This window comes from Dermacentor variabilis, chromosome 3 (assembly GCF_050947875.1).
Source record: "Dermacentor variabilis isolate Ectoservices chromosome 3, ASM5094787v1, whole genome shotgun sequence".
Taxonomy (NCBI): domain Eukaryota; kingdom Metazoa; phylum Arthropoda; class Arachnida; order Ixodida; family Ixodidae; genus Dermacentor; species Dermacentor variabilis.
Genome location: NC_134570.1, coordinates 56,452,902 through 56,478,517, shown reverse-complemented (window position 1 = coordinate 56,478,517; position 25,616 = coordinate 56,452,902). Strand labels below are relative to the sequence as shown.

Sequence of the window (25,616 nt, the reverse complement as noted above, 5' to 3'; positions counted from 1 at the left end):
CATTCAAATGGTCAGAAAAGTCCTTTGACATGAGATGTATGTAAAAGGCAACTAGCATTTATGAAGTGGTACGAGCTTTGTGCTATGCAGAAGACAATGGGGACAAACCAAAAGGGATTGGATTCATTTGGTTGAGAAATTTCTTAAATAATGGAAAGCCAAGCTTTGTTTCCTTTCTTTCCCCCCTCGATACATTCCGCCCCCCCCCCTTGATATACCAGCATCAGAATGTCAGTGTGACAGGTTTCAAAGTATTCTTTCAGATTTGCATCTGTTTTAGTGCAAGTTCTCAAAACTTGCTAGGTTGAGTGCTTGGTTGCTATACAATGCAGCATTGTGTTTCTTCATAGATAAACAATTACCTAAACCTAAGTAGATGCTGTTAAAATCCATGATGTCAAGGTGGGTTGGTGCAGGAATCTCAGGGGAGTGTTGCTTCCAGTCTTCCATTACGGCATCTAATGGCTAGATCTACATACAGTAAAAGCTCATTAATTCACAACTCGTTAATTCAAAATTTCGTATAATTCGAAGTAGCAGCCGTGGTCCTTCCAGCAGTGTATTGAAAGCAATATGTAACACATCCCTCTAATTCACACTGAAATCCGCACCACCACCGATCATTCGAACTCCATGCCATCGTGGATGGGGAGAGTGCTACTACACAGGAACACGTTGGCGACGCTGGTGTTGCCGCGTGGGCCGCCCAGCTTTGCTTTATCCACCTGTGGCTCTTTGTTTAGGCCTGACTGAAGAGACACGAATTTGTGCCTGGCCATCACATGGCCGACGCCTCTATTGTAGGTTGCGTCTCTCTCATGAGGTTCTGTATAAAGCTCAACGGTGATAAAATCATTGTCGTGCGCTGTATGCTGTATGTGCGAGAGAAAGCGTACGAGGGTGAGCCGGCAAATGCGGCTCAATCTTGCGTACGCAAGCGAGGAAAGCGGGGCAGATGCGCGCCCGCTCCTGTCGTGCGCGAGGCACGGGGATGACGTGGAGAGGGGATAAGGTGGTGTTCTACGGCGGATGCTGCTTACTGCCTGGCCATGCGAGTGCCATATCTTGAAAGCGATCTGTGACATGGCCAAAGTGCGCGCTGACGTGGGCCTCATCTTCTCAGTGATCTACAATGTTTGCTGAGTGCGCGTAGTGCCAGTAGCTTCCTATGAGATGTGCTTTCTACATTTCGTTAGCGTTGAAGCGAGAGCTGTACGAAGGTCAATTCGCTCGCTGCTACTGCCGCGATTCTTCACCCCAGTGTTTTTCAGCGAGTTTCCGTGGTCATCGAGCGAGATGTGTTCATGCTTGCTTGTGTGTGCGTGACACCGTACTTGTTAATTTAGTTAGTAACCGAATATTTACAAGTTTATAAGGCGAATAAAACTGCTATCCTTACTTTGTATAGCTAATTCTACTAATTTGCTATCGCAATTGATGCTTCAATTTTCGGGCAAAACTGCGACATTTTTTTTTCTCCACGCCAGTCGGCGCGACGAACACGCGGATGGAGTCAAAACCATCTCGACGTCGGGCACGTCGGACTGTGTTGGCCGCGTCCAGTTACGTTGGCTGCGCGCCCGTGATTCGAAGTATAGACGTTGTTCCCGCCAACGTGACGTAACGTGTGCGTGCGTGCTCACACCACGTCAGACTATATACGCGCCTTAACCGAGCAACTTCTTCTCTGACTTTCATTACTTCGAATTCTTGTAGCATCTCTGCAGAATTCGAAATTAACAAGTTTTTACTGTAATATGCAATGCCAGTTCACAGACAGCAGAAGCCACACTAAGCATAGCAACAAACAGCACACAACCAGTGAAACCCAAAAATGGGGAACTACATAAATGTGAACTAGAAGTCAACTAGAAGCATTACGTTATACATCAAATCACGTCTTAAAGCAACGCAAAAGTAATGAGAGAGTTATAGTGAAGGGCTACAGACTTGTTTCGACTGCTTGGGGTTCACACACACCCAAGTCTAAATAGAAGAGCCTGTTTCTATTTCGCCGTCTTTTGCATGAATGTGGCTGCCACAGCAGAGAACCAAGCCTGGGACCTGATGTTCACATGAGAACCTAAAGGAAAGAGCAACATGATGACACGTCACTTCAGGAACAGTGGCTGAATCGGCATAGGAGTCTTAGCAAGTGCTCATGACTTGATCAACAAGTGAACCTGAAAATCCCAAGTACAGCTTCGGCAGCAGATGTGGAATGTTGTCAGGCTTAAGTATTCTTCAGCACTTTGTAGTAAGCGTGCAATGAACTTGCAACGGCCTTGCAATTAACCTGTGAAGCACCACAGTGCCCGTGCAACTACCATGTACAGGGGAGGTCCTATCTAAGCATTTGGTGTTATTGAAAGTAGCCACCAACATTACCTCAACTGGGCAACAACAGTTGTTGCCGCAAGATTTCAGCCAAGTCATTTTTACTTGCCTGTATCCTTGTCACTAGCCAGTGCTTCTTTTGAGTCGGCTGAATCCACCATTGGCATATCTAAAGGAAACAAAAGAAAAGAGAAGCAGAAACTGAAAACACTGAAAACTGGACTGTTTAGAAAAACAAAGATTGTCACTAAAATTTAAGCCAGCTTCTCCTTAAAGTGGGGCATACCCTTCGAGCATTTCTTTTGAAACGGGTTGGTGGTCCACCTTACTTTAAATGGGATGCTCATAATATCCATCTGCAGTTGGTAGAGTGGTATGGATGGATGGATGGATTCTATGAGCAACCCCTCTGGAGTGGGGCGGCAGTTTGTGCCACCAAGCTCTTATTATTATATTGCCTAATGTCCAACCTATTCCTTAAAAAAAAAGAAAAAAGAATTCACATCATCAAACTTTCGGAACCCCAATTGGAAACTGTTTTGGTACCCTTTCATTGTTTGTCATTTCCTTACTTTTCTTCCACCAATCTTTCAATCGGCTCTTACTAGTCTCTATTAGGGACATGTTCGGTTTCCCCCTGCTCTCACTGAACCCAAGGGCTTCAAGGAGGCCAGAGATGCCTAAATCGAACACTGGGCAGACATCTTCACATTCTAACAAAATATGCCCCATCGTTTCTCTAGCTTTACCGCAGCAAGCACATGCAATGCGTGTTCTTATGGCATCCTGGTCTCACTTCGAAAAGTAATGAGCTTCCCTTCGAGTTATCATGAACTGTTTCTTTCTCAATTTCGTTTTTTCCTCTTAAGTAGTTATACTTAAAGCAGGTTTCTTTTCCACTGCCGTCACCCATTGCAGCCTCTCTGACTTTCCGCTTGATGTTCTTTGTTGCCTCTTGCTCACCGTACTGGTCGTGTACTTGCTGGTAAGCTTCCTAGTTCTTTTCCTTCACTGTGAACCAATGTTTTTCCTGTGCAAATATCTGAACACTCTCCCAGCCCATTTACTTTCTTCCATATCCCTCGATCACTCTTCATAATCAATTTTATACTGGGCTTCCCTCACTTGGAGCTATAGTGCTGCAGTGTCATCTATTGGTGAGGAATCTAACTACTATTCGGGCAATAGAACTTTCTTTTTAATTAAAGTCCCATGTCTTTTTGTGCATTTATGTGAAAACAGCATTGCACTTTTATTTACACTCTTCAAATTATTGAATCCTAATTTCTGTTACTTTTGGACCACCCTATACGTATAAGACATAAGAATGCAACAAAAACACTCAAGACAGTTTTCTCCTCAAAATGGCAAAATAGTTTCTGTGGGCTGTCGCTCTAGTCACATCTTGTCTAAGGCAAGGGCAAGGTCACACATGATAATGACAACATATAACTACAAAATGTTCACATGTGCAAAAATAGCAAAGCTGCAGGATGCAGCAGCAACAGGCATGTCATCACAGGTTGATCACTTTTGACACAATAGCAGCATACTTCAAACACAATGCCTTCTAATGCATTCGAAACATGTGAAATCACAAAAACTGACCAGAGCATTAGAAATGACTGCTTGAGGTTCTTAAATGACCTGATAAGAAAATTAGACATTAAACTACCGTGTTTTCTTAAAAACGAGCTCTTTTTCAGAGAAGAGCTTCCTTTGCGAACCGTCCCAAACTTCCCCGACTGTGGCAGCTGGGTGCTGCTGCTGTCTTGCCGAATAGCTCACATTTAGAGAAAAAAAAAAGATGAATTATTGAATTATGTACCCATTGGTGAGACCAAACCTTGGTCCCCCAGCACAGCAGTCCGATGCTCTAACCATTATGCCATAATCTCATGTATACTTCTATAGTGCAAACGCCCTCTTGATGATCACCGTGAGTAGCACAGGCGCACGAGAGTGCATGCACTGTGGTTGTTGCGTACGGCATCATAACAGTTTCTCTCTTTATTATCGTTAATTATTTTTTCAGGTCCCAATAAAGCCAGGCCATGCATTATATTTGCAGCTGTGCAGCTTGGCTCTCTCCTCCTTGCAGACGCGTTTCTTCCTATGCATGCTTGGTTCTGTAGTTTCCCAGTCCCGACGTAACGGACACGCTTGCATTCCTGCACAGCTCAGTTGCGCGGTGGCTGAGCTTGCCACATATCTGCCCTTTTCGTGACAGATCCTTTCTCCACATTTGTGGCAGAAAACAGTGCCATGCGAATTCATGAAAACAGTATTACACAAACACATATCTTTCTTTCATGCTTACGCTATATAGGAAGGCACAATGGATCTCTAGCAGGATCACAAAAGGATAAAGGATGTCACATGCGAACACTTTCAGCGATAGAAAATAGAGGACAGTGTGCCATGCCAGTTGAGACAGGGTGTTTCGTTTCCATCCTTCAAAAGAGCGTATGCTCTCTACAAATCCTGAGGCAAGCACTCTTTGTATCTCGTAAAAAAGGGGAAAAACAAGGATATATAAATGGGAGCATGAGGTGATTCAAAAGGTCCTTCTGCAAGTTGGTAGCATCTTCTTAACTTGCAATAATAAGTTATACTTTCTTTTTTCTTCAGACTGGATCGTGAAGCCTCTTCTGTATATTGTGTGCCTTCAAGATGTCTGAACGAGAAGAAAGGGGATTAACCGTGGGGCCCACTTTTTATCGTTGAAGACCGTTGACTTCAAGATGTCTGATCACAAAAAATTTTCCTTGCTTTGAGTCTGCACTGGTTCACACAAACTTATCTGAAGCCTCTTGTGTGTCATATGTCTCATCATGTAAAAAAAAAATAGAAACTAAAAAAATGTGAGAAAAGACACAAATGCGTCCATCCACTCCTCAGATGCAATAACTGTCCTTCGCCTAATGCATGCCAGATTGTGCAAATGCACTGCAGCAAATACAAAGGCTTTACCACAACCTGCGCCTAGCTAGGGGGAGTTGGTCAGTGTGCATATGAAGTCGCAAATGATAAGCAGGAGCATGTACGTCACCAGCACCATGTGCAGGAGAGATCTTAAAATTGCTATCGCAAGTGAGCCCTTTTACTATCAATTTTGTTGCAAAAGGCATATACTAGCAGGTTTTCTTTAAGAGCAAGATTTAGGCATTGAAATCTCACGAATGCATTGCATTGTGTCATTTTGTTTTGCGAGGTTTGTATGCGAAGTTCACAAAGGCTGCTTTACAGGCAAGCTGTATATACAAACCGCCGGGAGACCAACCTCCTGCTCCGGTCTCGATGGGGAGCTTGGAAGCGGCGGCGTCCACGTGGAACATCTTGCGGTACTCGCCGGGAAACGAGACGAGGGCAGCATGCGTGCCACGCTCGATGATGCGGCCGTCGCGCAGGTACAGGATCTGCTGACACTGCTCCAGGGCAGCCATCGAGTGGGTCACGAGGAAGACCGTCTTGCCACGCAGTGCCCCCAGGATGCAGCGCTCCAGCAAGTGGTGCGCCACGCGCGAGTCCACAGCCGACAGCGGGTCGTCCAGCAGGAAGATGTCCCGGTCGCTGTACAGCGCCCGCGCCAGGCTGATGCGCTGCCGCTGGCCCCCGCTCAGAGTTGCCCCTTTCTCACCGATCTGCGGAGCTCCCAGGAAGGCCAACGTTTCACTCCAATGACAAAAACGTGCATTGCCTACAACAGCAGTTAAACATTATAAGGCCTGTTGCTGGGCAAGTTGGCTAAATTATCTGACAAATATTGCCACCAGAATAAGACACCGCACTATAGCAAAGAGGTTAGAACAAGACAGTGACTGCCTCGCCTTTGAACACCAAAATAAATTTCTGTCCCCTTGCCTTCCCATCTTGTAGAATTGACAGAATTGGCTGGCAAACTGTTTCCTTTGTGCTGCAGCACATGCCTGTGAGCAGACATTCATGGCTATAAACTCCACAAAAATTGAGCATCCGAACCAGATCTGCAAAATGGACGGCCCAATACGGGACTCGAGTGCAACCAAGCCAAGCACAGACTCTACTTAGAGAAAAGTTGACACATACTTTAACCTTCCTACCAGTGGTCTGGTCACATTTATCTGCGACAAACCTTATTTATAATGCATTTGATTAACTGGGTGCAGTTGTTCAATGAGTACTCACACTTAGGCACCAGTTGCTGCTACATGCACCTATAAATGGTGTAGCAAATTCTGAAAGTTGCTCATGTCCCCTGAAGCAAAAGCGTGTAACGTGAGGACAACGCAAAAGGTGCTATAAACTCACCTCTGTGAGATCCCCACAACTAAACATTGCCAGGTCAGGCAAAAGGCAGCAAGAGTCAAGGACTGCGTCATACCTACAAAAACGAAAAGCATAGCATTAATGTTCTTTACGCGATCTTCAAAATTTAATACCTTACACAGGATCAGATTACTGTCTTACCTCGACTTCAGGTATGGCAGCCCAAAGAGAATGTTGTCTCTAATAGTAGCATTAAAAATCCAGGCTTGCTGAGTCACAATCGCGATGCTTCCATTGACATCCATTTCTCCCTTCAGCAAGTTCATCTGCAGTATTCAACAGAATATCAGCACACCACAGTTTCTTTTTATCATTCTTTACATTAATTGGCATCAATTATTCCTACACATGCCCAAATGTACTGCTTGCATTTGCAATGCCATTCCTTACACACCTGTCAAATACCTTGGAATAACCTTCAATAGCGACCTTGCTTGGAACTGGCATCTTGAATATGTTTGCCTTAAACTTTGATTTGTGTCTTGTATACTCTACAGAACCCATTACTACATGCGACTGTTCGTACATAAAGTGACTGTCTATGCTTTGGCATAAAATGTGCTTCGGTAGGAAATGACAGTTTATAGGCACTGTTTTACGCACTGGCAAATCTGAGTTAATTAAATTTTGCACTTTCTGCTAAAGACTGTCTCATAAAAACTGCTTCCTAAAAAAAAAAAGAAAGAATGTATTCAAAGCATTAGCTTTACCTGGCTTCAACAGCTTATTACTGGAAACTGTAGTTTTGAAGCATTTTCGGCACAGCCCTTACAAAATTTTGTATATTCCTTCCCGCTCACTCAGACTTAAAGGGGCCCTGAACCACTTTTTATCAAAGCGGAGAAAGAGATTTGAAGTGAAAATAGGCTATTTCAGAAATACTTTGTCGCGAAATGTACTTCAATGTGTTCAGCAGAAGTGGAGTTATTGGCAATTGAACACGGCCTCCGCTGTGATCCCGTTCCTTCTTTAATGCACTCCAAAGGCTACGGTGCAGCGGGGCATGCCTATAACGGAGCCACCTTCTAAATGTCACCATGGTGCGCAGTTAAAATTTCATTTTGGATGTTAACGTAGATGCCACTACTTCTGCCTTTGGTGCCTACAACGCGCTAAACGTACGCCAAATGCGGTTGTCCTCGGCAAGCCGCAGTGTGCGTAGCCAGTGGATTCGTAGCGGCACCCTGCGGCGGCCGCGCTATCTAGGCCATGTAGCCGACCGCAGCTTGATGTCAGCCATTGGCCAATAGCAGCCATCCAAAGGAATGACAAAATAAAGTGTCCAATGACAAAATAAAGCATGCAGAAGAGAGTGAGGACAGGGCCTTTTGCTGAAAAGACAGCGTTTGAGAGAAAGGTGACTTCGTTATCTGCTTGTGAGCTCCGTGCACCGTGTACAAGAGCAAAACTTGGTTGAGATGTTCACAGCACCGTATGCTACCCACGGACTATGTTATTCTACCAGACCAAAGGGTGGTTCAGGGCATCTTTAAACAATGCTATTGTATTCCTAGCCGGCCAACTAAATATGGCAAAATATAATGCAGGCTTATTACGTTTCATTGCTTTTGAACAATTTGCCCCCAAGCATCCATCACCCACATACTGTGCACAAGTTAAAAAAAGTTTATAAGAACTATCTCAGATTAACTTTCGTTCCTTTCACAACTTCTATAATGCATGAAAATTGAATATGCAATCATGTAGTGTTTTTCCTTTCTTATTATCTTCTTTTTCTTTGTTTCTTTCACTTATGCTTGCATCTCTTGTGTTATGTTTTAGGCTTCCTCTTTGGATTCCTTCATTTTCTTAACTGTCTGTTTCTTTAATGTTGTGCAAGATGCTTGAACGATACATGAAATACTGACTGTACTTATTTGGTAGTTACTTTTCTTGTGCTACCTATTCCTTTGCTCTGACAGAGTTTTTAGTTTTGTTCACTCCTTGCAAAATGTACTAAGTGTAATTGAAATAAGAACTGTGTTATCTTTTCTGTTTGTCTTTTCCTCATTTTTCAGTTTGCACTCTTTTTTTCTGGAGTTGTATGTGAAATTACAGAACTAGCCACTACACACTGTACTTCTGTTGCCTCTGTTTATTTTTTATTAAGAGTTAGAATTTTGGTCATCGTCCAAATTATTTTCCCTGCCCATTTTCCTTTATGCTTAGCAGTTTGTCACTATTTGCCAGGCAATGGGAGTCAAGCCCAATGTGGCTTTGGCAGGCCTGATACTTGTACCTTTCTTTATTGGATGCAAGCAATAAATTATTATTAACATTACTAAATACATCCAACTTTCTATTTTCTTCCTTCATTTATTCATCTATCTTTTTTTAAATTATAGTACATAAAAAGTGCAAATAGTTGATAGACCAGTAGCCAAGTGAATTAGCACACAATGTGGTAACAGTCATTCCACATATAATGATACTGCTTTGAATAATACATCCAATAAAACAATGAGCAGCCCATGAACCGTCAAATTTTACATGTGTTCTATGATGAAAAGACTGCTTACTACAATGCACCCATGCCGCGTTATTGGTTATAACAAATAAAACTGGCTACTGAGTGTCTGTGCCAAAAGAAGAAAGAACCATACAACACACACAAAAGCTGCTCATTGTTACATCCGAGTATTGTTAAAGCTGGTAATACCATAAGAGGGTTCGACTGTAGTTCTTTCTGCCTAATTAACATGTTTGGAATTTTGTCCCCTCTGCTTTTTTTTTTTTTTCAAGCTAGCCAGTTATAACAATTATCGGTCATAACCGAATTTTTTTGGCACTAGAATACTGTTATAAGTGGGTTCGACTGTAATGCCATGCAGGCAGACTCCGAAAACATGATGAGTGAAAATGTTTCTTTTAAACATGCAGTTAACATCCATCAGATATCAATGCCATGAGGGGTTATTAAAAAGTTATGAACATAAGCATGAACTAGATAACGGGCCTAGAAGTAATCATGTACACACACAGATGGCGCTGATACCTAGACCCATGCGTTTCCTCCTTTGGCCCTAAAGGTGCATCCTGATGTTAGTGCCATCTATGTGCAACACCTTTCCTTTTTTCTGTCGTCCAGTCCACTCTAATACTTAGAACAGCATGGATTACCCACTCAATAGCCAAACTACCTCCCACTGTTTATAAAAGAAAGAAAGGCAGCTAAGAAAAGAGCCTGGGATGTAAAAATATGTAGTTGTACTGAAATGCCCTCATTACAAGTATGCTTGGGTACAACAGCTGAAGCACAATGAAGGTTTATCAAAATGAATAAAACTGAAGTATTTTGCATAAACTTCTACCAATTATATATTGTCACTTCCACCAATTTCTACTGTGGACTAGGATGTAAAGAAGTCTGAAGGCAAAAGCAATATTCTTTAATATCACAGTGAGTACCTACCTCCCCACACAAAGCATTCAGCAATGAAGTCTTGCCACCCGCCTACGCGGCCACAAATTCCAATCAGTGACCCCTGAAAACATAAAGCATTGCAACATTACAGCATCTGCCACATAGACTAAAATTTCGCTGATACATTCCCAGTTCATGCGATTTCTCCTGATTCAAAAAAATTTACATTTAGATACATGTTTCTTTATTTTAAAGTAAATCTGTGCATATGTAAGTGCTTACTGAGCCACCCAGAGTGAGTGGCGCCGTTGAAATTAAAATTTGAGTTAAGGTTAGTTGCTTCATTATCACACATGTTAACCTTCGTAGATGATTGTTTTTCATAACTATGCATCTCATTAAAGCAACACTGTACACAAGTGCCTTCCATGACCTGTTTTAGACTCCAGTTCTGTATAATCCTGCAAAGTGGGGCCACCTTCTATAAAACCAGTTCTACTTTCATGTAATTGTCTGTGTTATTACTGTACAATACAATAAATCTCCAATGTCTAAGTTGTGCAATCATGCTAGAAGGCCAAATGTAGTTTTCCGGCATCCAATGCTAATGGTATGGTGCAGTAGCAGATGAAGGCCACTTCAAACATGGCTTGAGGGAAGACGACGAGGAAAACAAACTCTTGCTAGATAATAGTTAATTGGCATCTTGTTCTTGCTTGCCCTACAATCGAATTTTTTTAATTCAAACAAGCTTGATTTGAAAATCCAGTTTATTCGAACTGATGCTGTGGTCCCGTCAAAGTGATGTGTATTCCAATGGGTGAAAAGCCTGGTAATTCGAATGCGCAAGCATTTGCGACGGCTAATTCACACATACCATGCTCCGAAAATGTTCCCAGCGGCGCACCACATCATATGGTGGCACCTCTGACCAGCACTGCTCTTACTCAGTCATAGAGGAAAAGCTTAGCAAATACCCCTCAATGCCGCGCACAAATAAAAAAAGAATGTAGCGGAACTTTCACTCTCTCTCAAATGGCAAGGTCGCTGTTTGTGCATCGCGCCGTAATTCCCCAGCCGCACTAGCGGCAAAACGCATGTCGCGGGAGGGATTGTTCCTGGGGCAATTTTTCGCAGCTCGCTGCGGCAGCAAGCAAGCCATAAGCGGAGGAGACCAATAAGGGTGGCCCCTACAGCGACATGCACATGAGAAACTGGTGTCATGCGCATCTGCCTGACCACTCTATTTGTACGCGCACCTGGTTCAGCCAGGCCACTTGTTTCGCACTATCGTTTGCTCGCGTCGGCTCATGCTCGCGCTTGTTTTGGTTGGCTTGGTTTGGTCTTGTTCGCACTTGTTTCTTTACAATGGCGAGTCTAAACTGAGATGACCAGATGAAAGGGCTCTTGGAGACTGTGCCATATCCAATTCTGTACGACAAGACACACCCCAAATACAAGAACGCGAAGGCGACACCCTCCTGGTCCTGGTCATTCTCCTGGTCTTTTGAATGCGGCAACGCCGCAACAGAAGGGAGCGCACCAACATGATTATGATCACTAGAAACGACTTCATGATCTTGATAAGACATTACTTGCGTTAAGAACACAGGACGAAGAATGTAAACACAGCACCGATCTGTCAGCACACGAAAGAAAAAGCAGGCACGCAGAGGGAAGCAGCGGCGGAGGCCCAGTCCAGCCTCAGCAACTCCACTGCTTCAAAGGCAGTTATAGTGAACTAGAATAATTCTAGTTCACTGTAGCGGCAGTGTTAGGTAGCAGAAATTAATTAGTGCCATCTATCAAGCTGGCAGGAAAGCAAATAGACTTCCCTCCCCCCCTTCCTTGCAACTGCGCTCCCCTCACCCTCCCTCTCAACTCCCTCATAACTCCCTCACCTTCAACGACCTCTGCACTGGTGCCGCCAGCACCGCTGGCCTGGCACCAGCTTGCTCCTTGAAGTTTAGTTTTCTGCCGTTATTGGGAAGCGAGCGTTGGCTGGCATGAGCAGCGTCGTGGTCCTCGCTCACTGTGTGCTTGCATGCCGCAATGTTTCCTGACTCGCACCCTTCGTGCATCGTGCTATGGTGCATGAATGCTTCAAAAATAAATACTTCGTTTAATGCTAACAAATTTTCGAGCCCCTTCGAGTTCGAATTATCAAGATTCGTCTGTATAGTTGTAAATATTCTTTGTAAAAGGTTTTCGGCCCAACTTGCACAAATGTAACCCCACACCTCCACTAAGAATGTTACCTGTAACTTGCGCAGCAAGTTATTTTTACAAAATATAGTTACAACCCTGGTACATAGGCAACCAAGATGGTAATTCGTCTAGCAGCCAGCACTAGTTTGTATTCCTCGTCATCTTCACTGAAGCCACGCTGAAGTACCTGCATGTGCTACTGCCCCGTATCAGTATAAATCTGTCAATCCCACATTGTTTTCCTGCATGCGTTTTCAATCCTTCTTAAGGGTGTGAAAAATAATATAAACAATGTCTGGCAAATGTGCCTGCATTCTAATATCCTGCCATCCTGTGCCTTCTCCTCGAGCACTACCTGAAGACAGCAATGTTGGCTATGCACGCATGGGGAACTAAAAAAAATCTGCAACCAACCCTTAACAGATCATCTCTGTAAAAAACAGAATGCTGCACTAGAATTAAAGGAGGGAAAAGGAGAAGGACAATGCGTACTTGTATGAAAAGCGGCTCGCTCGGTGTTGGCGTGGGAACACTCATTCATTTCTACGCCTTTAAAAAAATCCATACTACCGTAGCCTCTTGGTGGAGGTACTAAGTGATGTCACAGCGCCTTCAAAGAACAATAAAGAACTGACTTCGAAATCTCAACCCATGGAGCTTCACCGAAGCCGCCCATTGCCAGTCTTTCCATAGGAATGGCTTCCGACAGCGACAATCCGCCTTCCTTCAAATTAAATTCCTGGATTTCTCGTGCTAAAACCACGATACGATTATGAGGCAGGCAATAGTGGGGGAACTCCAGATTTTGTCCACCAGGGGTCTTTAACAAGCAAATTTAAGTACATGTGTGTTCTTGCATTTTGCCCCTATCTAAATTCGACTGCTGCCGGGATCGAACCCGGGACCTCGACCTGACTAGCACAACACCATGGCCACTGGGCTACCATGGTGGGTCAACCTGCCACTTTTCATTATCTTTTACACCCATTCACCCTAGCATAGCAACATCACCAAGGTTGGAGACGCGTCAACATACAGCAGTAAGGGCCTTTTTACCTTCTTGATGTGCAAGGTCACGTCTCTTAACGCTTCCTCGGGTTCAGCAATCACCTCCGCCATCGGCGTCCGCTCGTTGGCATCCCCGTTGCATGCCTCTTGTGCACCCCTGTGCCTCGCATGCTTGGCATTTGGCCCACCCTTCTGTGCAAGTAAAGAGATGTATGCATGCAGTAAAGTTCTTGAACACATAAATGTCTTGCACCGTGCAGGGTGACTGCACACCAACACAAAACCCAGGGCCAGATTTTCATTTTCCCTTCTTTTCACGCTTCATTACTGCTTCACACTGCTTTGCAAGCTTCCACGACACCGTTAGCATGCACATCGGCTGCTCTGAGCAGTCCCGGATGACATGCTACAAATAATATCACGAAAAATAAATAGTATTTTAAATTATGGCCCCTGATCCTGCTTTTACGCAGCAAAGGGTGACACATATTTGTCTATATCTATTCAAAGTAAATTCAATGGGAAATTTCATCAAGCTGAAGAGCTGCTCAAAGCTTTACGTAATGTCAATTTGCTACAACATTCATGTAGCCTTTCGATACACAGCAACATTATTTTTCATTATTCTTAGTGTTACAGGCGTAGGAAGCAGTTCTGTGTCACTTTTCATGCCCATGACTTCTGTGCTGCACAGTCGCTTTACTTATCCCAAAATTATATCTCTTGTGTCCATCACTTATAGAAGAAAAACATGACTATGAACCATGGAGATTTGTTGGCCAATCAAGTTAAAGATTAAAAGGGGGTGAATTTGGAAGCTGTTCTGCTCCACAGCATGTAAGCTTCTGAGACATGCAGAATAATCTAGTTGATGATTCAACAAAGCAGGGTCATGAGAATTCCAAGTACAAATTCAATATGTGCTGACCATTAACAAGCAAGCAGACACCTTGACTAAGCACTGAACAGTACTAAGGACTACTGTATTCATTACACCCTCGATTGTAATGCGTACCCATTTGCCGTGACCTAAATGAAGAACAGTCATTTACAGTACCATGAACCTCATTCTTTCATACAGAAATACAACTTTCTCTCATTTGGAAAAGCAAAGATTTACTCCCAATATGCTAAAGTTGTGATAAACAGAAAAAGTCTCAGTTTCGCACGAAAGGCGAAGCATCGACTGCGATAGCAAATTAGTGGAAAGCTATATGAAAAGTAAGGATAGTAGTTTCATCGGCCATACAAACTTTTAAATGTTCGCTTACTAACTAAATTAACAAGCATAGAGTCACGTGGGCACAAGCAAACAGGAACACGTCTCACTCAATGACCACCAAAACTCTTTACCAAAAAGCTGGGGCGAGGAAGTGCAGTAGCAGGAGCGAGCGAATTGACCATTGTGCGGCCTCTCGCTTCAACGTGAACTAAGCGACGAGAACACAGTGCGGTGCAACTCTCCATCACAGATCGCTTTCAAGATAGGGGGCCCGTGGCCGTGCCGTATGAAGCAGCTACCTGAGTAGAACGCCTCTCCTGTTTGCCCCAGTCCCGCACCCAAGTTTTGGGAACTCCGGACCCCCGTGATACGATCCGATTTCTGTCCTTTCAAGATAGGGGGCCCGTGGCCGCGCCGTATGAAGCAGCTACCTGAGTAGAACGCCTCTCCTGTTTGCCCCAGTCCCGCACCCAAGTTTTGGGAACTCCGGACCCCCGTGATACGATACGATTTCTGTCCGTCTCCGCACACCTGATCACTTTCCTTTTAATTGCGGCATCGCGTGTCTTCGCAGTTGGCACTTCCATGCTGAGAGAGCAAACACAGAAGACAGGAAGACGGATGGTGTACTACTACAGCACATGGACGAAGCTAGGGCACCTAGGCTTGAAGCATGTACCAGGCCATCTTGAATTGCTGATGGCGATGTGGTAGCGCAGATTTAAGGTTGTGCTCAATTCTGTACGTGCAAGCAATTTTTGGACCCATTTTATTGGAAATAAAGTGCGCATTAGATTTGAGTAAGTACGGTAATTAAGTGCAGCTGCTGACCCAGCAGCTGCACTTAATTTCAGTGTTGATACCAGCAACGAAATGACATGACTGAGTAAGCAAGACAGCACTAATCTTGTCAAAAGAGCATGCTGATGCAGACATTGCTGCTCTCATTTTAAGTGCTGCTGAACACCAAACAGACATAACACTACAGATCGAGATATGGAATATAAATGCTAAAATATAAAGTAGAACATGCCTCACAAGTTGTTATAACTGCATTGTTGTGTATCTGGTCACCTAAGAAAGATGGTGCAGGCCTCATACTATGCGCACAAGTCAAAACCATGCTAGCATTACATGAAGTGGCGAAAACGCAATTAAAAGAATGTGTTCAAGTTAGGCCTAATTTATTCACACATCGTTTGTCCACAATAGTACAAGCTGAAATAGCATCATGGCAACCTGAGAGGCCAGGAAGGGGGCATTCAGAATCAGAATAAAAAATTTATTATTAGAAGTTAGGTCACAATTACAAGTACTTAGTATGCAGAAGGAGGTCCCATAGTCAAAGACTGTATCGGGACCTCCTGTACAAGAACGGTTATAATTTAGCAATGCATTGATCAATGGTGAAATTCAAATTTATAGACTTTGTGGGTCTAATGTGGGAGCAAGGATGGTGTTAAGTCATGCATGTCTTAGGCTAGTGCTTTGTTTAGCATTTAGAAGTTTAAGAGCATGCAAAGCAACTGGCCGTCAGAAACAGCTCACTCACTTTAAACCTGTCCTTGACAATGTCAACACTCTTAATGTTGGAGTGCACGCTGTTCCACGTGAATGAGGCATCTGAAACTGTCACAGCAAATCGCTTGTCCTTCTCCTCGATCTTTCTCACCCACACTTTGGCATCGTCCAATTCCAGGAGCTCCTGCAAGAATCGCAAGGTAATCAACAAGTGCATATTGTAACGAACAATTAAGGGAGTCCAGACACAACTATTTATTGTGGGCTAACTTGTGCCCTGGGGGTAAATAAAAAAGGACTGCCGCGTACTGAAAAGGAGATCAAGAATGCCTTCTTCTATCTCGAGCGTCGCTTCACCTCTTCTTCTTCTTGCAGACGCTGACAACGGCCATCTACGATGCAAGTGTGTGCGGCGAAAACACGTGTCATCATTTCGTTGTCTTTTTCTCCAATATGCCGTTGTCCTCTTGAGGGGGCGCATGACCCTGCGCGCGTTGTTTAAATGTTTCTGCCTTGTGTCAATATGATGCAAACATACAGAAGAGCGAAACTCCAGAAGAAAGCTATCAACAACGACACATGCAGCACACTGGTGCTGCATGTGCTGGACACAAAGGACACAATTCAATTCAATTTCAATTCAATTCAGGGACGCAACTCAGTCTTCAAGTGCCAGATAGCAAGGCACTCAAGTGTTGGCAGCTGCCAGTCAAGGACACAACCTCCCAACATGATCGCCGGACAAATTAAATGTCGACCTCCAGGAGGAGGGAAGCTGTGGAGCTTCCTGAATTGGGAAAGCTTCTGTTTACAGAAGTGCCGTCAATGGCTCCTCTCAGAGTCAAATCAATGTACATACTTCATTCAATATAACTTATGCCATCCTCGGGGTGACAAAAAAATAAATAAATTAAATAAAATGCACCCCACCTCAAGATTTGATTCGTCTGCTGCACACACCTGAGCATGCTGACCACTCTTCTCCCCCCACCCTCCCCCACCTCCTTTTCTTAAGCCGTTGGGGATGTAGTTCCAGTATGCAGTGTCAGGTCACATTATGAGTATATATGTATATTGACGCGAAGTAAGCTGCCCACTACGAGTCGCGATCGCCAGAAGTCAGCTGCCCACTACAAGCACTGATCGCCAGGTAGAAGACGACGAAGGGCACAGTTGTGCCCCCGGGTTTTTTGGGTGTCGGCCATCATTAAAAGAAGGCTGTTCTGTTTCGGCGAGCCCGTCTTACCTATCTTTGTGACATTTTACTGGTGGAGGTGCTGGGTACATGCTACCATTGCCGGAGACGCAGTGTACCCCTGAAACATCTCCTGTGAGAAGTCCGGGAGTGATTAACCCTGTACATGTACGTAGCAGCCGCCGTCTGCTAGGGCTCCAACCTGAGCACGGTCTTTTGCCCGAGCATATCCAGACGATGAACCTGGGACCACCGCCTTCTGCTGCGGCTGTTGTGCCGACGCAGTTCATCATCAACCAGCCGCAGGTGCCAATTGTATTCTACGGAGATGCTACTGAAGACGTGGAAGATTGGCTAGACTATTTCAAACGGGTCACCAAATGCAACGGATGGAACGAGGACCGCAAGCTGCGCAACATGTACTTCGCACTCCAAGACTCTGCGAGGATGTTGTTTCGTAACCATGAAATGGCATTGTTTTCGTGGGACAAATTTCAACGACAGCTGAGCGCCAGATACTCTAACGCGGACGAGAAAGAGAGAGCAGAGTTGGAAACACAGGCACGATTCCAAGCCCCGAATGAGAGTGTCATCACGTATACTGAAGACATGGCTTGGCTTTTCAGACGTGCGGATGCCTCAATGGCCGAAGAAAAGGTCCGATATCTGATCCGAGGTGCGAAGCAAGAGATTTTTGCTGGGCTTATTTAAAATCCACACACTACACTTGTGGACTTCCTTGCTGAAGTGACAGCGATGAAAAGAACCCTTCAACAGCATGCCAGACAATACGACAATAAGTTGTAACATTGGACATACCTACTGGTTACCACAGACGACGAATAAGTCACCGCTTTAATTGCCACTGGTGCGGACAGCTCGGTTATGAGCAGAGAACTCGCATCAAAGTTAAAGCTTTTACACAGTGGACTGGGTCGCAGATCCGTACTGCTGGAGGTGATATACTAATTCTCGTGAGCAGAATGCACTGCTCGCATAAATATTCGCGGATCTACGTACGTCGGGGTCTTCATTATTCTGCACAGTTGCTCGAGGGACTTGCTACTCGGCATGGACTTTCTGGAGATGCATGGAGCCATAATCAACCTGGAAAAATCGAGTGTGACGTTCTCTACGGCAAAAGCCATAGCAAACGACGCTGGAAATGAGAACCACACCGAAAATGCTTTGCACATTGTCGATGACAGCATAACAGTATCACCAAAAAGCAGCCTACTGACCCTGGTAACGTGTGACGCATTCGACGACTATGAGGGCATTGCCGAGGCAACCATTCTGTTAATGCTTGAACGGAGCATCTGCGTTGCACGGCGCCTTGTCCAGCTTCACAATGGACCCTCATTAGTCCTGCTGACGAACTTCAGCAATGAATATCAGTACTTACTGCAAGACACAGCTGTCACTTTCCTCCATGAAATTGCTAGCCTCACGGATGTCGCCTCGCTCGGAACTGCTTCGCCTGATTCCTTAGAAACGGTCAACCTGAGTGATCGCATTCAGATTAACTCTGGCTTATCGGAAGGACAGAAATAGCAACTACTTGACCTTGTCAATGACTTCTTTACCTGCTTCTCTATCGAGTTAAAGTACGGTGCACCTCCGTTGCAAAACATTGCATTCTTACGGACGAGTCAGCATGCCCCGTTCTTCAACATCCATATCGCGTTTCGCCTACTAAAAGGGAGGTGATAAAGCGCCAGGTTCAAGACATGATCAATGATGACGTGATTCAGCCGTCCATAAGTCCATGGGCGTCCTCCGTCGTGTAGGTTAAAAAGAAGGACAATACACTACGCTTCTGTGTAGACAATCGATGTCTTAAACATGTCACCAAATGCGACGTCTATCCCCTGCCACGGATCGAAGACGCTCTGGACCGTCTACGCCACGCCCAATTTTTCACCTCTTTGGATCTTAAGTCAGGGTACTGGCAGATCGAAGTAGATGAGCGTGACCGCGAAAAAACTGCATTTGTGGCGCCTGATGGATTATATGAATTTAAAGTCCTCCCATTCGGCCTGCGTTTCGCACCTGCCACATTTCAACGGAAGATGGACACTGTTCTCTCTGGACTGAAATGGCACACGTGCTTAGTCTACTTAGACAACGTTGTGATGTTTTTGAGGATGTTTGATGAACATCTGGAACGACTCAAGCACGTACTAATCGCAATCAGCAAAGTAAATCTGACAGCCAAGCCTGAAAAATGTCACTTTGGCTTTCAGGAGCTCAAGTTTCTCGGACACGTAGTCAGCCCCTGCGGTGTTTGGCCAGACCCCGAGAAGCTAGCTGCCATCACAGAGTTCCCGCACTCAAATGACAAGAAGGCAGTTCAACGCTTCTTAGGTCTCTGTGCTTACTATTGTCGTTTCGACGAAGGATTTTCAAGGATCGCTGAACCATTAACAAGATTAACACAACAAGATATGCCTTTCGAGTGGACGGACTAGCAACAAGCAGCATTTATAGAATTGTGAAAGCGACTGCGAACAGCCCCCGCACTCGCACATTTCGACGACAAGGTTGACATAGAAATCCACACAGACACCAGTAACGTGGGGCCCGGTGCCATACTCGTCTAGTGGCAAGACGGCTCCGAATGAGTTATGGGAACACAAGTTATGGGACCAAATTTTATTGCACATGACATTCACATACAATACAGCTGTTCAGGAAACCACCCGATTCACACCATTTGAGCTGGTTTATGGGCGCTGCGTAACCACACCTTTAGATGCCATGCTCCCAGTCAACAACGAAAAAAGCAGCAACAATGCTGCCGACATCGTCCATAAGGCCGAACAAGCTCGATAGCTTGCTCGCAACCGCATCCACCTCCAGCAGAGTACCGACGCCCGCTATTACAACAGTGGTCGGAGGAACATACAGTATGAACTCGGCGGCTACATTTGGGCCTGGACACCCATCCATCATTAGGGGTCGTCGGAAAAATTACTGCGTAGATACTTTGGCCGTACAAGATGGTCAGGTGACTCAGCAACGTGAGCTACAAGGTAGTCCCTCAGAGTACTACTATGAGCTCGAGCTGACGACGGCCACGAGCTCAAAGTCATCGCCAGATGTCAGCTGCCCATTACAGGCACCGATCACCAGGGAGAAGACGACGAAGGGCACAGTTGTGCCTCGGGGTTTTTTGGGTGTCAGCCATCATTAAAAGAAGGCTGTTCTGTTTCGGCGAGCCCGTCTTAGTTATCTTCGTGACAATATATAGTTCCTTCTTTTCAGATGCCAAAAAGATCTCCTTGGCACTAAATTTGTGCAAGCGCACTACCCCAATGGAAGATTTTGCTACAGCCAGTATTAATCCATTCAACCTTGGCAGAGAGTCCGAAATTGAACTTGAGGATCATGTAAAATTAACATAAATGGAGGTCAGCGGTATGTATTAATCATGCCACAACAAAAAACTGCACAAGTTGTTCACGCACCTGGATTCTCTGCAAAGCTACTTTGGCCTCTGTAACTGCTCGGATGGAGTAGGGCAAGGTTCCGATAGAGAAGCCCATGCCATTGAAGAGTGCAAACAGAGTGAACGCCTTGGAGGCCAGCAGTTCGTGGCCCGTCGCCCCATAGCCCAGCAACGTTGACACCGTCGCCATTATCAGAATCACAGGAGTTACGGTCGTCGACAGTGACTGTAAAAAGTTGCCCTTCATCAGCACTTTGCGCTCCTCATTCCGTACATCTGCAACAGGAAAGAACAGAGAGAAAGAAAGAGAACTGATTAGTCACTCTTATCACTCTTTCCAGTTTCAGATGTGCCAGCAAACATACCAAAGTCCATTAGGAAACCAGTCATATATATAGCCAAACCTCTATAATGAAACAAGGAGGAATTAAGCAACACTTGAGCTCAGAAGTGATGTTGCTTCAAATAAGATTCTTCATTCCTTCAAGTGCAGCAAGATAGAAACCTCTGTGGTCTGAAAGCATTGATGTCACAACATCCTTCACTCAATACTTCACAATTAAATACAAGTTGTCCCGACTACAATAAAACCTCGTCAATTCAGATTTCACAGGACCGAGAAAAATGTCCAAGTTAACCGAACGTTGAATTATCGAGGGTATCAAGAAAACAATAAACAAATGCTTACTACGTCAGCATGCTTCTATTTATTGAATGAATGAGCCAATTTTGTTTCTATTTTGCACAAAAGCAGTACAGAAGCTGCAGTTCTCGCCATCGATTAGCGCTCGCAGCAGCGAAGGCTTTGCGACTTCTTTTACAGCGCAGCGGCGGCGCGCGTCTTCATCTGAGACAGGCTTTCTACTACCGCGCGCACATCCTTATTATTTTTTTCGCCAATGAGCTGGTCGCAGACTATCGTGATGTAGCCGGTGCTCTTCAACCTCAAAAGCTTGTTAAAAAACTAGGCTACTGTTTGACGCAACCGCTGCGGATGAAACTGCGACCGCTGTCGATGCAATCATGGACGGCGACCTTGTGGTTCTGAAGGCGGCCTGCCGACGCACGCACTGAGTCAAAACAAAACTACCATTTGCTGCAACCACCGCAGATGAAGCTACGGCTGCCGTCAACGTGATCACAAATGGCGGCTACGTAGTCATAAAAGGCTGCAGCCGACGCGGTGTTAGACGTGGCGGTAAACTCAAGAATAAAAGCTTTATAAAGGCACAAATCGACAGCAACGCCAGAAGGCTTCGTGCCTTTCACGTACGATTTACACTGTGCAGACTACGCCACTTCGTTTCGGTGGACGCCAATGCCATTTTTTGCTCTTTTTTTGTGGCGCATTTGCGGAGCTCGGGCGCTCGCCACGCTCAAGAATTGTCTGAATTAACCGATGTGCGGCCAAATACGTCCAAATTATCCAAATTAGCTGTTTTTTTTAATTAACGAGGGTCGAACTAACGAGGTATTGCTGTAAATGTTCACAAGTGTTAAAAGATAGTGCTCATCTCTAAGTGAATGGAGCCACTACACAATGATAACAATGTAAAATAATTAAGTGGCCCCAACTAAATGTTTGCAAGAGTTAAAAAATAATGCTTATCTCTAAGTGAATGGGACCATTGCACGTTGCTAACAGTGCATGCCAATCCCAGACATTGGTGCTTGTAGCACATGTGTAATTAAACATTAATGTTGATCAGTTGATGAATACACACACAAATACCTTAAGTACTCTTTTAAAAGGACTCTTAATAAATTTTTTGCAGTTATTTCTACAGGAAACAAGAACAAAAAGATGAGAAAAAATACGTAGCAGTGTTTCTAGATGACAAACCCAGTTTACTTTCCTGGCCTGTGAGAACAAGAGCCCCTTCTCCCCATGGGCTAGCTCATCACAAACATATACTTCAGGTGTACCTATACACATCCTAAATATTTATGTTTGAAAGCTCTGTCATCAAGCAACTAATTACGTTGCGCTAAAGGGAATATCTGACTCAAAAGAATTTTGTAGCAACACACTTGGTTCCATATGCAGAGAGCTCTCTGCTGTGTGTGTTTTCTTTTTGATTATGTAGATATTTAGTCGAAACAAGCTGTATCGGCTCCACAACATTATGCACAAGATTGTTTTCTATAAAACAAGGACGAAAAATAAAGCACACTATAACTTACAGTGTTGGTTACCACAACACATCTCACTTTTATGAGTCACACACATGCACAGTTGCTTCCCATCAGGTGTGCAACACACCTGTCTAAAGTTGTTCTTTTTGTCATAGATCTGTTAAGTGCAATTTCCATTTTCAATTTGTTTCACTAACGTGCCTAGTAGTCAACAATCATCGATTGTTAATGCCTAATAGTAAACACCTGACAGCAAGAAGATAAAATGACAAATTGCAGTAGCTTTGGCGTTTTCAGAATATTTTGTATTAAATGTTACACTGCCCTAATCTCGGACACTGTACGAGGTCATCTGCATTCTTGCACATCATTGCAGCAAAAGTCCTAACACAGTACCCAACTGAATGAGCAGGGCAAGAACAAGGGCAGCACCCACCAAACACCTTGCTTGCAAAGGGCTGCTCCCAAGCATACAGCTTGATGAGGCGGATGTTGTTCACCACCTCTGCCATCAGCTGCACCCGTGCATCGGCCTTCTTCACAGTCAGTCGCCGCAGCTTGGCAATCACAGCTGCAATTGCACCCTGCAGACAGTGTGAGTGGGCACATGCTAATCACCATGGAAACTGCTGCCGATGTTTGAAAAGTGACAGCTTAGGTTAATGGCATGAAGTTGCTTTCAAGAACTGAGAACTGCTAGTCCTGTGCGACCAACCATAATAACGTACAGTCCCAATTTTCAGTAGTAGTAGTAGTAGCAGCAGTAGTAGTAGTAGTAGCAGTAGTAGTAGTAGTAGTAGTAGCAGTAGTAGTAGTAGTAGCAGTAGTAGTAGTAGTGGTAGTAGTAGTAGCAGTAGTAGTAGTAGTGGTAGTGGTGGTGGTAGTAGTAGTAGTAGTAGTAGTAGTAGTAGTAGTAGTAGTAGTAGTAGTAGTAGTAGTAGTAGTAGTTGCATTTAACCAGAAGGAAATGGGGTTAAGGAAAGGAAGGGCCACAAGCATTCCTGTGGCCATGGAAAAGACACAGGGTAACAAAATAAAGGGGAAAATTACAAAAAGAAAGATAGAAAGAAAACAGGAGGACATAGGTGGAAGCAAAGGGACATAACTACATTGATCAACCAATCAGTCGGGACAATACGACTCTTCCCAGCATCATGGTAAATTCGAGAAGTAGGTTTTTCTTTCATGACACTTTCTTTGCCTTGCAGATTTCAGCACAACTTGCTGCTGTTTCAGCTTGTTGCCAAGACTTATCTTATTTTGTTATAGCGCAAGCTTGACACGGACAACAGAAGGCACATTTGACACACACAGCGCTACACAATGTGCCTTCTGTTGTCCGTGTCAATCTTGCGCTATAACAAAATAAGATATGCCATACCAACAAGCCCCTATTGCTAACCTCATTGTTGCTAAGAGACATGCACAAAACAACTTCTTACAAGAACAGCCACAAAGTGTATTGAAAGGATTAAAGTGGAAAGAAAGCAGCATCTAAACTATGGTCACAGCCTCCCCATATAACTGACTCGAACAAAGAAGTTTTGTCACAGCTTGCCATTAGTCCTAATCCGTGAAAATGTGCTTACCATGACTGGGTAGAACAGCAGAATCACAATGTTTCCCATCAAAGCCCAGGGCCCTATAAGGTAACAGCTGTAGACTAACGTCAGCAAAAACATCACTGGTGTCCCCAACATCAATGTCCCATTCATGGCGGCGTCAAATATCCGTTCCATGTCGTTTGTGACATGGTTGATCACCTGGATAGAATGCAGAGCACAGCAACATAGTTTCTGTCCTTCTTATAAAGGATAATTAAATATATGAAAATGAATTCAGTCTACTGACCTGCCCGGAATGTTTTTCTTCAACCCTAACCTTGAGCATTCTTCGGTACAAAAGCAACTGCAAGGCTCCCTGAAGTCTGATCGCTGCAAGTGTGAAGGCAAGAAGGTAGACCAAATTTAGTAATAAAATGCAAGGACAGTTCATTTATTAACTTTAATTTATCCGAAAAGAACAATACAGAAGTGGAAGTTTCTTAGCACGGGTCACACAGCTTACCACCAAATGACCATCGATAATACTGATCAGCAAGACCACAGAATCTGAACTATTCAGAATTTCTCTAATCTTCAGCAGTGGCACTATCGCAACAAAGGTTCTCGGGATGCTCGACTGCATGCGTCCCCTGATGTCATTTTCCCTGCATAGCTCTCACGTCTCCTGTGATCTGGCTTCTCACTGTGGCTAAGCACCAGCAGCAGTCAGTGTGGTTGCAACATATTAGGAGAGATGGTGTGAGTGTTGCGTTACTAAGGCCGCTTGACGGCGGGGTTAGTTGGCTGCGACAGTGAGGAGGCTCTTCCTCTTGGGGCTTGGGGTTGTTAAGCGGCGCGGATGTTCCGCGCATGCACCAACCTGCTTCGCGGGACACCGGAGTGGACGAACACAATTGTTCGATTGTGCCAAGGTTCGCGTGATCATACACGCAAATAAGCGTTGGTGTCCAACGTGGGAGTACTAAACATATTTGCTCACTATCTGTTTACGGTGAGTTGGATTTCCTAGATTTGTGGCGCGCCCATTGGAATGTTCTATGCATTGCAAGTCGGCTGGCAGGCATTAGTGAATGAAAGGTGCAATAAATGCACTTGTGATTGTTGTGGGGTTCTCACACCCATGCTCTTGGGACAAAGGAACAACACAGTAGTACGAACAATCACAAAGGCATTTATTGCACCTTTCATAGATCAATGCCTGCTAGCCGAGTTGCTATCCCCAAAGCATGCCGATGGGCGCGCGACAAATCTAGGAAGTCCGACTCACCGCGACCAGATAGCGAGCGAATATGTTCGCCCCA

The 25,616-nt window shown here is 44.6% G+C and overlaps 1 protein-coding gene across 1 annotated transcript in view; it reads right to left on the bottom strand.

Annotated features, from left to right (window-relative positions):
• Positions 1-25,616, bottom strand: part of LOC142575685 (ATP-binding cassette sub-family C member 5-like) — a 72,456-nt gene that overhangs the window by 28,315 nt on the left and 18,525 nt on the right. The window contains 12 exon segments of the mRNA XM_075685232.1: positions 2,447-2,506; positions 5,621-5,981; positions 6,628-6,700; positions 6,787-6,911; positions 10,058-10,096; positions 10,098-10,130; positions 13,274-13,417; positions 16,000-16,152; positions 20,634-20,890; positions 23,187-23,334; positions 24,340-24,513; positions 24,602-24,684. Of these exon segments, the coding sequence (XP_075541347.1) occupies positions 2,447-2,506; positions 5,621-5,981; positions 6,628-6,700; positions 6,787-6,911; positions 10,058-10,096; positions 10,098-10,130; positions 13,274-13,417; positions 16,000-16,152; positions 20,634-20,890; positions 23,187-23,334; positions 24,340-24,513; positions 24,602-24,684 (1,650 nt within the window).